The following is a 15,464-nucleotide window of genomic DNA, read 5'->3' as shown; positions in this document are numbered from 1 at the left end:
ACAGTCCCTAAGAACATATTCCTTCTTCCAACCCCTCAGAGCCTGCCTAATAGTGAAATGTTTGGAGACATCAGGCCAACCACAAAGCTGGAAGTGAAAGGCCACCCCAGACAACCGGCGCTGAGCCACTGGTGCAGACACACCCATAGATCTCAACTTGAGCAACCACTCAACTGTCACTTCTAAGCGGAGGCCGTCTTGTGCCGCTACATCTCTGGTACCCACGACAGACAACCAGTCAGCCCAGGCCTTACCGTGAGCCTACCAAGTCACGTGAGTCACCGAAGAACTGATAAGGGACATCAGCTGCTGAGCACCAAACACCATAGGTGCTGTGGACATTTCTCCCCAACTTGCTCCGCCTCTGGAAGTAGTTCCCAAAAAACCTGCCAATGAAAACGGGAAAGAGCGTCAGCAATTCTGTTATCAACACCTGGAACGTGGCGAGCCCTGAAAAAAAAAATTATGCTCCAAGCAGCGCAAAACCAAATGTCGCAAAAGCGCAATCACTGGCAAAGAAGAAGAAGACAGACGGTTAATACAATGAACTACCCCCAGGTTGTCAGCCCAAAAATACACGTGATGATCCGAGAGTTTTCTGCCCCCAAATCTCAACAAGCGATCAAATCTCAACTGCTACCACAAAACGGGAATAAGCGATCAAAAAGTCACAAGTCATCTCATCCCTCAAAAATCATACCCTACCCAAGGTAATCGCCCAAAAACTGAAAAAATGGCTCTCAGACTGTGGAAACACTAAAACATGATTTTTTTTGTTTTTGTTTCAAAAATTGCATTATTGTGTAAAACTTACATAAATAAAAAAAAGCATACATATTAGGTATCGCCGCATCCGTGACAACCTGGTCTATAAAAATATCACATGATCTAACCTGTCAGATGAATGTTGTAAATAACAAAAAATAAAAACTGTGCCAAAACAGCTATTTCTTGTTATCTTGCCTCACAAAAAGTGTAATATAGAGCAACCAAAAATTCTATGTACCCTAAATTAGTACCAACAAAACTGCCACCCTATCCCGTAGTTTCTAAAATGGAGCCACTTTTTTGGAGTTTCTACTCTAGGGGTGCATCAGGGGGACATGGTGTAAAAAAAAAAAAAACAGTCCAGCAAAATCTGCCTTCCAAAAATCGTATGGCATTCCTTTCCTTCTGCGCCCTGCCGTGTGCCCGTACAGCTGTTTACGACCACATATGGGGGGGTTTCTGTAAACTACAGAATCAGGGCCATAAATATTGAGTTTTGTTTGGCTGTTAACCCTTGCTTTGTTACTGGGAAAAATTGAAAATTTGCCATAAAATTTAAATTCTGAAATTTCATCTCCATTTGCCAATAACTCTTGTGGAACACCTAAAGGGTTAACGACGTTTGTAAAATCTTTTTTGAATACCTTGAGGGGTGTCGTTTCTTACATGTGGTCACTTTTATGGAGTTTCTACTCTAGGGTTGAATCAGGGGGGCTTCAAATGGGACATGGTGTCAAAAAAAACAGTCCAGCAAAACCTGCCTTCCAAAAACCGTATGGCATTCCTTTCCTTCTGTGCCCTGCCGTGTGCCCGTACAGCGGTTTACGACCACATATGGGGTGTTTCTGTAAACTACAGAATCAGGGCCATAAATATTGAGTTTGGTTTGGCTGTTAACCCTTGCTTTGTAACTGGAAAAAAATTATTAAAATGGAAAATCTGCCAAAAAAGTGAAATTTTGAAATTGTATCTCTATTTTCCATTAATTCTTGTGGAACACCTAAAGGGTTAACAAAGTTTGTAAAATCAGTTTTGAATACCTTGAGGGGTGTAGTTTATAGAATGGGGTCATTTTTGGGTGGTTTATATTATGTAAGCCTCGCAAAGTGACTTCAGACCTGAACTGGTCCCTAAAAATTGGGTTTTTGAAAAATTTCAAGATTTGCTTCTAAACTTCTAAGCCTTGTAACATCCCCAAAAAATAAAATATCATTCCCAAAATGATCCAAACATGAAGTAGACATATGGGGAATGTAAAGTAATAACTATCTTTGGAGGTATTACTATGTATTATAGAAGTAGAGAAATTGAAACTTAGAAATTTGCAATTTAAAAAAAAAATTTGGGGTAAATTTGGTATTTTTTTATAAATAAAAATTATTTTTTTTACTTCATTTTACCAGTGTCATGAAGTACAATATGTGACGAAAAACAATCTCAGAATGGCCTGGATAAGTCAAAGCATTTTAAAGTTATCAACACTTAAAGTGACACTGGTCAGATTTGCAAAAAATGGCCTGGTCCTTAAGGTGAAATAGGGCTGAGTCCTTAAGGGGTTAAGCATGCATGGGATAGGCATAAGGCCATCCTTTATATAAGATATGGCCAGGGGCTATTCATAGTATTCAGTATATTGGGCAGACTAGATGGGCAAAATGGTTCTTATCTGCCGACACATTCTGTGTTTCTATATGTGTAATTTTTTTGGTAAATAAATTCCATTAATCCATTCACAATGTCATGCTCTTCCATAGGTTTTTGTAAGATTATTGGGCAGTTTCTCTGTCTACAAGATATTATCACAGATGCTTGGTTTACTTTTGCAGTTCTCAAAACTGAATTTGACTCAGCAGAGATCACAAGCCTCTTCTTCACAGCAAATATAACATGAACAGAGTTGAGAAAAATACCTTAATCCTAACTTCTACAAACCTATGAATACAGAATCAACCTAATCAAACTAATATGTTGTTATTCTAAAAATCTTCATCTACTTGCATATTATAAGTTACACCAGCAAGAATTAGTCTTTATGTAGAAAACTATGATTTAAATCAAGCCTTACTGAAGGCCATTTATGCCTTCTTTGATCCACGTGGACCAAGCGGGTTTTGTCCCGGGGAGGGAAACTAGGGACAACACCATTCACTCTCTGGCCATCATTAATAGGGTTAACAAAACAGGGTTCCCTCTTTGCCTTCTCTGGATAGACGCTGAGAAAGCGTTTGATCGAGTAGATTGGACCTTTCTAGGCGAGTCCCTGAGGGCGTTCGGTTTCGGCCCCGGCATGATAGTTAGAATACTTGCTTATTACCGAGACCCTAGCGCCCAGGTCCGAGTTAATGGATCATTATCGACACCTTTCCGTATCCATAATGGCACCAGGCAGGGGTGTCCGCTCTCCCCTCTGCTATACATTATGGTTATGGAATTTCTAGCCAGAGCTCTCAGAGCCAATGAGTCTATCAGGGGCCTGAGATTGGGAGAACTGGAGTCGAAGATTGCCATTTATGCAGATTATCTCCTTATTTATTGTACAGACCCATTGGTCAGTTTTCCTAATATTCTAAAGGAATTTTCGATCTTTGGAGACCTTAGCAACTTTAAAGTTAACCTCCATAAGTCAGAGGTTCTTAATATTACCCTCCCACCAGCCATGGTCAATACTCTGAAAACCTCATTTCCTTTCCATTGGGCCCAGGGCCATATTGTATACTTGGTCACGGTTATTCCCTCTAACTCCTCAGATCTCTTCCCATTAAACTTTAGCCCCCTTATTGAGGAAATTAGGAAAGATTTGCAGGGTTGGAAGAGTTTACCGCTATCCTGGTTTGGTAGGATCCACCCACTTAAAATGAATATACCCCCACAAATCTTGTACCTTTTCCGCACTATTCCCATACCCCTGCCGAGCGTCTTCTTCAGAACTCTTAGATCCACGTTTTTAAAATTCATCTGGGCAGGCTTTACTCCCAGGTTGGGGATGAGATTCTTGGTCCGCCACAGGTTAAGGGGAGGCGCGGGGGTCCCGGACCTCCCAAAATATTATATAGCCGCAATCCTTTCATATATTTTGGACTGGTTTCATAATGGACATTCCAAAAGGTGGATTCAATTTGAGAAGCAGGAGGTGGGGTTTCCAGTTCAGAATCTGCTCTGGATTTGTAAGTCTAAAAGACCTCCGCGGCTCCCTCTGTTGACCTCGGGCATACTAGAAATATGGGATAAAAGTGCAATACCCCTGGGTCTCACCCTATTCCCCAGCCCCCTGACCCCACTTCTTGATAACCCTGCTTTCCCTTTGGGCGTGGGACGTAAATCGCTTTTGGGTATGGATAGTAAAGACAACCCTACTATATCCCTAGTTATAGAGAAAGGCTCCTTGCGTCCGCTGTCTTCCTTCACGGAGGGGTCATCTAGAGGGGCATGGCTTTGTTACGGCAGTTTAAAGACTTTCTTGACCTCTTTAGGCCCCAAGGAAAAACTTTCTAGAGACCTCACTACCTTTGAAGCGCTTTGCCTCCAATCAACCCCCCCCCCCCCCCCCCCCACACACACACTTAGTGTCTCTGATCTACGGGCTGCTCCAGAGGAGGGACGACTCTGTTTCGACCCTGCCCTTTGTAAGAGTATGGGAAAAGGAACTAGGGAAGTCATTTTCTTCAGAGCAATGGGAAAAGGCATTCGAGTTGTCACCTAAATCGTCCGTAAGTTGCGGTCTCCAGGAAAATAATTTTAAGATCCTGTCCAGAAAACAGGACACCAGACCTGTTACATTCTTTTCTCCCTTCATGCCCTAGCACATGTTGGCGATGTGGCCAGGAGGTGGGCAATATGACACACATCTGGTGGTACTGCAGTAGACTAACACCCTTCTGGAAGTCCCTCAACGACCTATATGATCGAGTCAATGGTAGCACAACTAGGTGGTCACCGGAGGGAGCGTTGCTCTCTATGTTCCCTGGTTCTACCTCCACGCTGAAAAAAGGCCTCCTGAGATTCTTGTGCAAGCCGCTCACCTGGTCATACCTAGATTCTGGAAATCCACTACTGCCCCTCATCTTAAGGATTGGCTCATCACCTTTGAGAAAATTAACAGAATGGAGGAGCTCCTGGCAGAGGACACGGGCAATTCCAATAAATACTTAAAAATTTGGACCCCTTGGATTTTGTTCAAGGGTTCTAGTGAATTTCAATATTGGTTGAGCAGGGTTGATGCCAGTTCTTAAGAGGACCATACCCTCCTACAGTGTTTTTAGGACTCTCTGGAGTTTGTGTATGAGTTCTTGTGTGTATTCTAACCGTGCAGGTTTGGAGTTATTTTTGTTTGGTTCTGCTCCTCACTACAATACTGGTCAGGAACCATCTTTTCTCTCTCCTCCCCCCCCCCATGTGTCTCATGTCTAACGTCTTGTATTTCTATGTCATGTTGTCCCCATCGGGGATCCATTGCACATATATGCCTGATGTTGATTTTATTGACTTGTCTTTTAACTTGACAGTGTTCACCATCTACTAAATATGTGGTCCTCTGATTGTACGGTCATGTATGTACACAGCCTCGACCTGCAATCGAGGTCTGTTTTCGTTGTATCGCATCATTTCTTGGCTTTTTCTAATAAAAGAAATTGAACAACAAAAGGAAAAACTGTTTGTGCTATGCTTGTGTGAACCCAGCCTCAAACTGGTTCTCTAGAGGCAGCAGATTGCTATGCCTTTTTTTTTGTCTTGCAATTTTTCTACAGTGATCCCATCTCCAGTGGCCCCTATAGAGGTTTAATGGAACGGCAGTGTGCATGCTCAGCGCGACCGCTGCAGTCAGAATCAAAGCAACTGAAAATCCATAAATTGGCATTGAGCTTTTTAGATTAAAAAAAAAAACGAATAAAATTTCAAACATTAAAATATAAAATGAATATTTAAGTCTTCAGATCTTGAATATCAGTCAAAGGAGAATCTAATGAAATCCACTTCAATATCAACCTGCAAGAATAAAAAAAATTTGTGTTAACTTGAACAGCAAATAGAACTTGCTTTATAAGTTGTTGTTTTTTTGGCTAATACGGACGTAAGATCCCACAGTATTGGCAACAGGACTAAAGCCTCATTCACCCGTCAGTGATTTCCATCAGTGATTGTGGGCCAAAACCAGGAGTCGAGGAGCCTCCAAAGACATGAGGGAAAGATCTGCACCTGGTTATGGCTCAAAATCACTGACCAGACACTGATGTGTGAATGAGGCATAATACTGAACACTGCATGTAAGCTAGGGTACAGCAGACCATAAGGTGAGATGTAAATAAGCTTCTATTAGGAGGGCAAAATGTGACCCTCTAATGCTACCCTATAAGAATATTTTTCATAAGAAACAGGTGCTCATATGCAGGCTACTGTTTCAGGGTTTTTGCCCCTCATCAGCGTGAAGCAGGGTGAGTGGCCTTTGATGTGGATTGGGGAGAATACATTTTTTCCCCTTTGTGTAGGCCAGACAGCTATGGTCTGATGGGACAATGAAATACCCAATAATCTCATGTTGGAAGCACATTTGTTTGCTATGCTGACGAGGGGCGTTTTAGTAGCTATTTTGCACACAGTTATGTATGACAGGGTTTATAGAATCCAATTTTTTCAACAGCCTACTACAAGATGATGGCAGAATATTATTTACACAGTCTGCATTTTAAATCATTGATGTTCAGGCTGAGCCAACACCCTCACCGCCCTTTCAACTAAATAGCTGGTAGCGGACTAAATCTAACAATGTGGGGGGGGGGGGAATAAAGTCCACTGAACCCACCCATGGTCTCATGTGTATGAAGAAGGCTGCATGAACTGTAAAGCGTGGCTATTCTACCACCTGCAGGCAACTTACTGATTTCTTCTTGTGGAACTTATACGAGGCTGGCAGGTCATACCGGAGCTCTGTAAAACACACAAGACCGTGTTTTATGACACCTAAGTGCTAAAAAGGTTCAGCAATAGATCTGTTCCTCTTGGTGGAGACATTTTACCGCTATACAAAAAAAAAAAAAAGCGTAGACTCTGTTCACGTCTCTGCAGCATTCATAGCTTCCAGGGAAGATCTGGTCAGACAAAACATCAGTGCACGCTGCAGGTAAAATGGCAGGATCCCTGACGGACCCCATTATAGTCAATAGGGTCCATCAGGCTCCATTCATGTATTTTACTAAACGGATCCCACGCTTCTATTATTTTCATTGTCCTGCACTTATAAAGGAGCAGAACAACTGAAATACCTACCCACGGGTGTAAACAGAGCCGAAAATATACAGTACATTAGCACAAAAGCAAATATCGTAGTAAGCACCATGGCTTAGAAGAAATTATCTACACACATTTGGGAAATACTTACCAGCTATTACTTCCATCTTTACCTTCCAATCTGCAGCCTTCTTTTGAATATGCTAGAGAAAGGATGAAATGACATTTTTAAACAATTATTTTAGCTGGAACATTACGGCAGCTCTGGGTTTTTGCTACATTACACATTATGCTGTATAGATGATGGCTTATACATATAAAATCAGCATACTTCTCTTGTAGATGTTTTATGCAGAGAATAGACAGATGTTCTTGCCATCTGCAGGGCATTCTTCAGAAACGTCATGTCCATGCCTGATGGAAGGAATTTTAGATAAATATAAATTAAAACTGATTACTCAAGTTTCTTACAGAGAAGACAAGGAGAGACCGGTAGGACAGCAAATTATACGGACTGGGGAATACATTTAAAGGGGTTGTCCGGGTTCAGAGCTGAACGCGGAAATATCCCCATTTTCACTCAGGAATGAAATGCTCCGATGCTCCTATCAGGGGACAACCCCTTTAAAAGGCTATGGTCATCTTTGGAGGCATTTTTATTACTGTATTCTACTCATTTTGGGCTAAGATTATTTTTTTTAATTGGTCTTTATTAAAGATTTTCAACAGTTTTCCTCTACAGCTTTCACTTTTCAGGGCACCTGCAGACTGTTGCTTTCTTCCTAACAGCTCATTATAGCTACATTTTTTATTTTTTTTGCAGTTTAAGGCCCCATTTACATGACTTCATTTTTGGTCGGCATCCGATCCTCATTTTTTGTGGATTTGATTTGGACCCATTCAGTATCTGTGCGCATTCATATGTCAGTTCCGCAGTCCCGTAAAAAAGATAGAACGTGTCCTATTCTTGTTCGTGTTGCGGACAAGAATAGGCATGGTTACAGTGGGTCTGCAAAAAAAAAAAACACGGATGCTACACAGACTTCATCCTGCGTTTTGCGGACTGCAAAATACATATGGCCGTGTAAATGCACCCTTTTAGGGTATAGCTTAAGTGAGTGTTTAGGAGCTGTCAGGAGTTCAGAGATCAGGGCAACAGATTGAGCCGTCAGAACAGCTTTTTCACAGATTGACTGTGAAGCAGAAAACAACAGTCAGTCTGCAGCCGTCCTGAAAATGAAAGCTGTAGAGGCAAATGTTTGCTTCTTCCATAAGGGAATAGATTGGAGATGTGTTTTACAAGCATATGTCAGTACAATACTTTGCAAGATTAAAAGACATTTGGGGTCATTTATCAAACTGGCGTAAAGTAGAACTGGCTTAGTTGCCCATAGCAACCAGATTCCACCTTTTATTTTCCAAAGGAGCTTTAAAAAATGAAAAGGTGGAATCTGATTGCCAACTAAGCCAGTTGTACTTTACACCAGTTTGATAAATGACCCACATTGCATTTAGTTGCATTCTTGCACTGCAAATATACAAAGAACTCTACCTTTATTATGCTTTGTACCAAAAGGAGGATTCATTATGACAGTGTCCACAGATTTCTCGAGGCTGGTGCAAGGCCACGAGCAGATGTCACATTGAACCAAATCAACGTTTAGAAGTTCAAATTCTTCAGCGTTTGCTCTAAATATGTCTAGTGCATCTTCATCTATGTCAAATCCTATACATAACCTGCAGGACAGAGGCGAGAGCGCAAAGTGCATGGTTAATCATACAAAAAGCTTACACGCGGGGAACATTGTTACTCCAGTCTAGTTACTCGTAAAAATGAAGATCACCACAATGAAAAACCTCTAAATTCAGGTTTGACTTTAGATCGCTCCAGGAAGCAGAGATATGAAGAGCTGTGTGGTGGGGTCCGCACAATATACAGCTGCCCTGTGTCTGGGACACTTACCAATCCGGCCCCATTGAAGTCAATGGGTCTGTATCCGAACCGCGGATCAGTTGCGGACCAAAACCAAGGTCATGTGTATGTCCCCAAGCATCGTACCTCAGGATGGCGATACAGTTGAATACTGCAGCTGGGGCGACAGTATTTTAAGCTGGACTGTGGTATTTTGTGCTGTACTGTACTGATGGCGTCGCCTACTTATGTTGGCCCTGCCTTCTGTCAGTTTGGATCCACCTACATGGGGCCACTTTTAGATTTATTTATTTTTTCCAGGGCCATTTTAAGTTCCCAGTCTGCCCCTGATTTGGCGAGACGGATCTTGTTCATGGAGCGGTTTCCTGCAGAGCTGCTTAAAGGGAGTCTTTAACGCAGATTCCCCCTATTAACCTAATAACAGTGTTATGTCCACGGCATCCCTCCTATTAAAACGGTGCTTACCGTTTGTTCCTTGCTAGCATCGTTGTGGAGAAAAACACTTTTAATCCGCATGCAAATGAGTCTGTGAAGGTGCCCGGGGCGGCGTTACAACGGCCGGTGCCCAGGCCCCTGGGTCATTTTCATACGAAGGCACTCCCCCTCCGCCGAATCTGCCCGCCCTTAGTCTCTGCTCTAACCTCCCTCCTCCCGTCCGTAATCCCGCTCATGCGCCGATGAACGCGATATCGGCGCGTGCGCATTGAATGAGCACTGTCGGGCTGGGGCATCGCAGTTTAGCGTGCGCATGCGCGGGATTACGGACGGGAGAAGGAAGGTTAGAAAAGAGACTAAGGGCGGGCAGACGCAGCGGAGGGGGAGTGCCTTCGTATGAAAATGACCCAGGGGCCTGGGCACCGGCCGTTGTAACGCCGCCCCTGGGCACCTTCACAGACTCATTTGCATGCGGATTAAAAGTGTTTTTCTCCACAACGATGCTAGCAAGGAACAAACGGTAAGCACTGTTTTAATAGGAGGGATGCCGTGGACATAACACTGTTATTAGGTTAATAGGGGGAATCTGCGTGAAAAGACTCCCTTTAATGGCCTGCATCATCATCATCATCATCATCAATTGCCTGTATCATCACTCCTGTACAAAGTGCTATTCCTGGATCCATCTGCCCCTCCTGCGGACACCCCAATGGCCTGCTGGGTCATCACACCACCACAAACCAAAGCTTCTGACTGCCTCGTCTAACTTTACAATGTCTAAATATTAGACACTAATAGTAAATCTGCCTTACTGTGTTATGCTGAGTGCAGGACTTGATAGGGTTGTGCATGACAAAGGGTTCAAAGAAAGAACCAGCGTCATGTACCCCTCAGTCCCTGCAACAATTGGGGTCATTCATCAAACTGGTGTAAAGTAGAACTGGCTTAGTCGCCCATAGCAACCAATCAGATTCCACCTATCATTTTCCAAAGGAGCTGTGAATAATGAAAGGAGGAATCTGGTTGCTATGGGCAACTAAGCCAATTCTACTTTACACCAGTTTGATGAATGACCCCAAATGTTCTTGTGAATGGGTGCGACCTAAAACATCCCAGAAATCAGAACGTTTTTCTTGGTGAGAGGAGGTGTTCTGTTAAAAAAGCAAGGAATATGCGGAGGATTTTTTGACTTTCCAGCAGCTCGAGAGAAGACCATCTCTTTCCTCCACTTAATGGGAACGTGTCACCAAAAATGTTTTCTGCCAGTTAAGGCTAGGCATAGTGGCGACATTTGTTGCGTGACTTCTTGTCGCAGAAAAGTCGCACAAATTTTTTTATAATGATAGTTAATGGTGTTGTACTGCGACTCCAACACTACAGTCGCAAAAATTGTTGTGTCGCAGCATATTGGATGTCACATTGTGACATCATTGACTATCATTACAAAAAATGTTGTCCGACATTGGTGCGACATGAATGTCACGTGACACGTCGCAATGTATTTGAACCCTTATTGTCGCACGACATATTGCTGTGTAGTCCTAGCCTAAAACCAGATAGTGACACATCTCGGCCATCTTGCCTGAGCTGTTCTTAATAGCATTTAGAAAGCATTAAGAAAATTGCTTTGCGGCAGCCCCATGGTCCGTAGACACAATGGTCAGGAGGGGACCTCATTGACTTCTATGGGAGAGTTTTCTAGGCATGCTCTGTGACCTGTGGAGACGTCATTGTACAAGGAAAGAATAGAGAAGCTCTGACAATCACCTAATGTGAATGGTGGATCCTGTCTTATCTGTACACAGAGGTTATATCTTTGCAGGCAGGATCAGAATGGCAGATAAAAGTGTAAAGTGATATGTACAGACCAAGAAGTGGCAACATTTTATGGTTTGTGTTTAAATATAGATATGAACATGGAAAATTAAAAATAATTTCATAAAAAATTCTTAAAAAATATGTTTAACATAAAAACGTGATCTAAACAATAGGCCATTTTCTGATGACAGATTCCCTTTAACACAAACTTTTATATGCAGACTTATAACCTAGTACTTACCCTCCACCCAACATAGCTGCCCCAATGCTAAGTACTCCACACCCACAGCCGAGATCTGCAATGACTTTATCTTCAATATCACCGTATGTGTTGTGGATGGTATACAGCATACATGCTAAAACAACAAAATAAAAAGTTATGAGTGGCAGTCGTCAAATTTGGTTTGCAAACCCGTAATACTCATGGCAAACCTTAATATTAAAACACGGTACCCTGTGGAAACAAACGTAGAAGTAGGTGGAGGAGGTTGGGTGAAGGCCTTTGAGCAGAGTCATATGGAGTCCTGGGAGCCATGCTGTAGGCTGAGGATAGGCCATCAATATTAAAGGGGTATTCCCATCTTAGAATCCTAGTGATATGCCCCCATTGTCTGAAATGAGAAAACCCCTTTAAAAAAAAGGTTGAGAAATTGGATAACCCCTTTAAAGTACCAGAAAAAAAACCTTTAACGGCTTGGATGCCCTTTTTTCTTGTTTTGTATATCATCATAAACGCTTATTAACCCCTTAATGACCGCAAATATGCGTTTTTTTATGGTGGTCATTAACGGACTCCAAGCTCCTTTTATGGAGAGCAGGAACTTGGCTTTCATCTGACAACGGCCCGCGTCAGCAGTATGAAATCACCGGGTGCCGATGTCTTCAGATGGCAGCTAGGGATCTAAATAAAGGGGTTTTCCTATCTCAGACATTGGGGGCATATCGCTAGGATATGCCCCCATTGTCTGATAGGTGCGGGTCCCAGCAGAGAACGGAGGCCCGAAAGTTGAGGAGAGCACATGCGCAGCTGCCCTCCATTCAATTCTATGGGGTCACCGAAAATAGCCAATCGTTGGCTGGTCATAGAAATGAATGGGAGCGGTGGCCGCACAGTGCGCTCCCATTCAGTACTACGCGGAGAGCACTTAGTGGTGGCCGGACCCAGGGAAACACAGGGTCCTCTGGCCACCACCTTTCCCGCTATGTTCACGGTGTAGATGCGGGTGGGAATACCCCTTTAAGGCCCTAGGTCTGCCTGCAGTGTATGTCTAACAGGCTGTGCCAGTAAAGCGTATTAGAGAAGAGATTAGGATTGCATATCCAAGTCCTTTTGTGGGATTAATAAGTATAAAGAAATATAAAAATAAGGTTTTTTTAAAAAAAAAATCTCCAAAAATACACCTTTTTTTACATTTAAAGAATGCTTTTTAATCGAAAAAAATAAATTGCAAAAGTAAAAACCCGGTATCACTGTGTCCGTGAGGACCTGCACTTCACAATTATGTAATTTACCCTGCATGGTGAACATAAAAAAAAAAAAAAAAAAAAGCAATTTTGTTGCCACCTAAAACTAAATAAAAACCGATCAAATAGTGTTGTCATGTACCCCAAACTGATACCAATGAAAGCTACAAGTCGTTCCGCACACTGGGGATGTGGTGATGCCAATAAAAACGTTATAGCTTTTGGAATGCGGTGATGAAAAAAAAAAATGAAAAAAATAAAAATAAAATCCAACTGCCACTAAGGCCCCAAATGCACAGAATGGGGAAGGGGTTAAAAAAAAATCTGTATGAGTGTAGTAGAACATTAAAGGGGTATGCCACTAACAATAGTGTTGAGCGAACTTGTGTTTTCAGTTCAGCGTCTAAAGTTCGGGTCATCAAAGTATCCCGTTATGGATTCCGCTACCACGGACCATAACGGAATTTAGAATCCATAACGGGATACTTCGATAACCCGAACTTTAGACGCCGAACTTAAAACACAAGTTCGCTCAACACTAATCAGCAACCTTCAGCACACCAGCTGTTCTGAAACTACAACTCCCAGAATGCTCTATTCACTTCTCTGGGAGTTGGAAGAACAGCCAAGCATGTTTGCATGCTGGGAGTTGTAGTTTCACAGCAGTTGGAGTGCCAAAGGTTCCTGATCCCTGCACTAACAATAAGCAATCCCATGGCCCAGATCACAAGAGCAGACAGAGGTCCCGCGTGCCCCTGTATGAATGGAGCAGAGGTCCGGATACCCCCTGGAGCAGCACTGCGCATGTGCAAGCGCTGCTCCGCAGGCGCCCTGTTCTTGTGATCTGGCATTATGACATGTATCTAGAAGGAAGGCAATAAATAACGCTGCACATCTGACCCCCCATCACAGACCATCCACTCACCTGCAATATGTGGCCTGGTTGGATACTGCTCAAGCAGCAGCTTGGGACTTTCAAAGACATCCACTTGTTGCAGGCAGCCCTCCAGCTCCTTCAGCTTCATTTCTTAAAGGAGCACTAACAATATCCCGAGAAAAGCTGAACCATGTGTCCTTTGTTACAGGAGGCAGACGCCCTCCACACAGGCTGGAGTCATTCCCGTGCTTAGCGCATTGAATACAGTCTATACACACAGGCCAGCTGTGCAAAACTCAGCTTCCACACCTGTACAGGGACGGTCCGTCACTCTACAGCGTCCCCGGGAGCCTGAGTCCTCACAACTAGTTCCGCAGAAGAAACATGCACTGAAGACCTGTGCTCTGCTGCCCCCTGCTGTTCAATTTAATGTATACACATATAATGCATACAGATAATAATAATAATCTATATATATATAAAAAAAAGACATATGTATTTATGTTCCACGAAAAACTCAAAAACGCAACCATCCATTTCAATGAAACGCGGTATACACGTACCAGGAAAGAAATCTTGTGGGGGTCTCAGCTCTCTAGGACGTACCGTTCCCGAGATATTCCCCAAAAATGACCTGCATTAGCCAATACAAGCCTGCAAGTCTTTCTCTTCATATCCCAACTGCCATACACACGGTGACATGTCCCTTATCAGCCAATAGAAGCTCGCAGGTCCTACTCCAGGTTGCCATAACAACTGATCACAGGTTTTAGCAGTTCGCAGGTTCTATATTCAGTCATATGACGTATGATGGCACAACTACACTGCTACATGCATGGAGGGCAGGGGCCACTATTAAACGGACGGGCGTTGTGGAGTCCACTGTTAAAGGGGTGCTGTGGAGTTCACTGTTAAAGAGGTGGGCACCGTGGAGTTCACTATTAAAGGGGCAGTCCCTGTTAAAGGGGCAGCCACTGTTAAAGGGGCAGCCACTGTGAAAGTCACTGTTAAAGGGGCGGTCACCGTTAAAGGGTCGACCACTGTGAAAGTCACTGTTAAAGGGTCGGTCACCGTTAAAGGGGTTTGGCCACCGTGAAAGTCACTGTTGAAGGGGCGGTCACCGTTAAAGGGGCAGCCACTGAGAAAGTCACTGTTATTTAATATAAAATTGCAATAAATAAATACTCGAGCAACACCGGGTCATCAGCTAGTAGAAAATAACATCCAATGTTAGGGGCACATGTAAGGGCACAGCCAGGGTTTCCTTTCTGGAATAAATTGGATAACACTGACAGACACGCTGCGAGTCCGAGGCGTGGAACTCACTCGTCTGAAAGGGGCCTAATTGATCATAATGATTATAAGTGATCAGGGGTGTAATTTGGAAAGGCTAGGCACCATAGCAAACTTTGAAATAGTCCCCCCTTCCATTGAGCATTAATATTGCACACCAAAATGCACACTACTGTGTGCATGAGACCGAAATCTGTTCTACAAAGTAGCACTGTCTGACCTGACAGCTCCGGGCAGATTTTAGGAGTTTTCTGACACTTTCTTACTGATGACCTCTTCTCAGGATAGGTCATCAGTATCTGATCAGTGGGGGTCCGACACCCGGCACCCCCGCTGATCAGTTGTTTGAGAAGGCACCGGTGCTAGCGGGAGCACCGCCAACTTCTCCGCCTTTTCCTAGTCCAAGTGACGTCATGTTCATCAGTCACATGGCCTAGGCACAGCTCAGCCCCATAGAAGTGAATGGGCCTGGGCTGCGATACCAAACACAGCCGTTATACAATGTTCGGCGCTGTGCTACTGCAAACTCTGGTGCCTTCTCAAACAGCTGATCGCCAGTCCCAGGTGTCAGACCCCCACAGATCAGATACTGATTACCTATCCTCTGTTGCAAAACCCCTTTAAGAAGAAGAGGACTGTGAAGCTATGCTGCAT

At 43.4% G+C, this 15,464-nt stretch overlaps 1 protein-coding gene across 1 annotated transcript; it reads right to left on the bottom strand.

Moving 5' to 3' along the window:
• Window positions 1–5,406: 5,406 nt before the first annotated feature.
• Window positions 5,407–13,668, bottom strand: METTL5 (methyltransferase like 5). The gene is made up of 7 exons (XM_040440556.1): window positions 13,566–13,668; window positions 11,418–11,532; window positions 8,543–8,727; window positions 7,322–7,404; window positions 7,142–7,193; window positions 6,641–6,690; window positions 5,407–5,751 (listed from the first exon to the last, which is right to left on the bottom strand). The coding sequence occupies exons 1-7, from the start codon at window positions 13,663–13,665 to the stop codon at window positions 5,710–5,712; spliced, it is 627 nt and encodes a 208-aa protein (XP_040296490.1). The 5' UTR covers window positions 13,666–13,668; the 3' UTR covers window positions 5,407–5,709.
• Window positions 13,669–15,464: the final 1,796 nt, after the last annotated feature.

This window comes from Bufo bufo, chromosome 7 (genome assembly GCF_905171765.1).
Source record: "Bufo bufo chromosome 7, aBufBuf1.1, whole genome shotgun sequence".
Lineage (NCBI taxonomy): Eukaryota > Metazoa > Chordata > Amphibia > Anura > Bufonidae > Bufo > Bufo bufo.
This window is presented reverse-complemented; position numbering and strand designations above follow the sequence as displayed.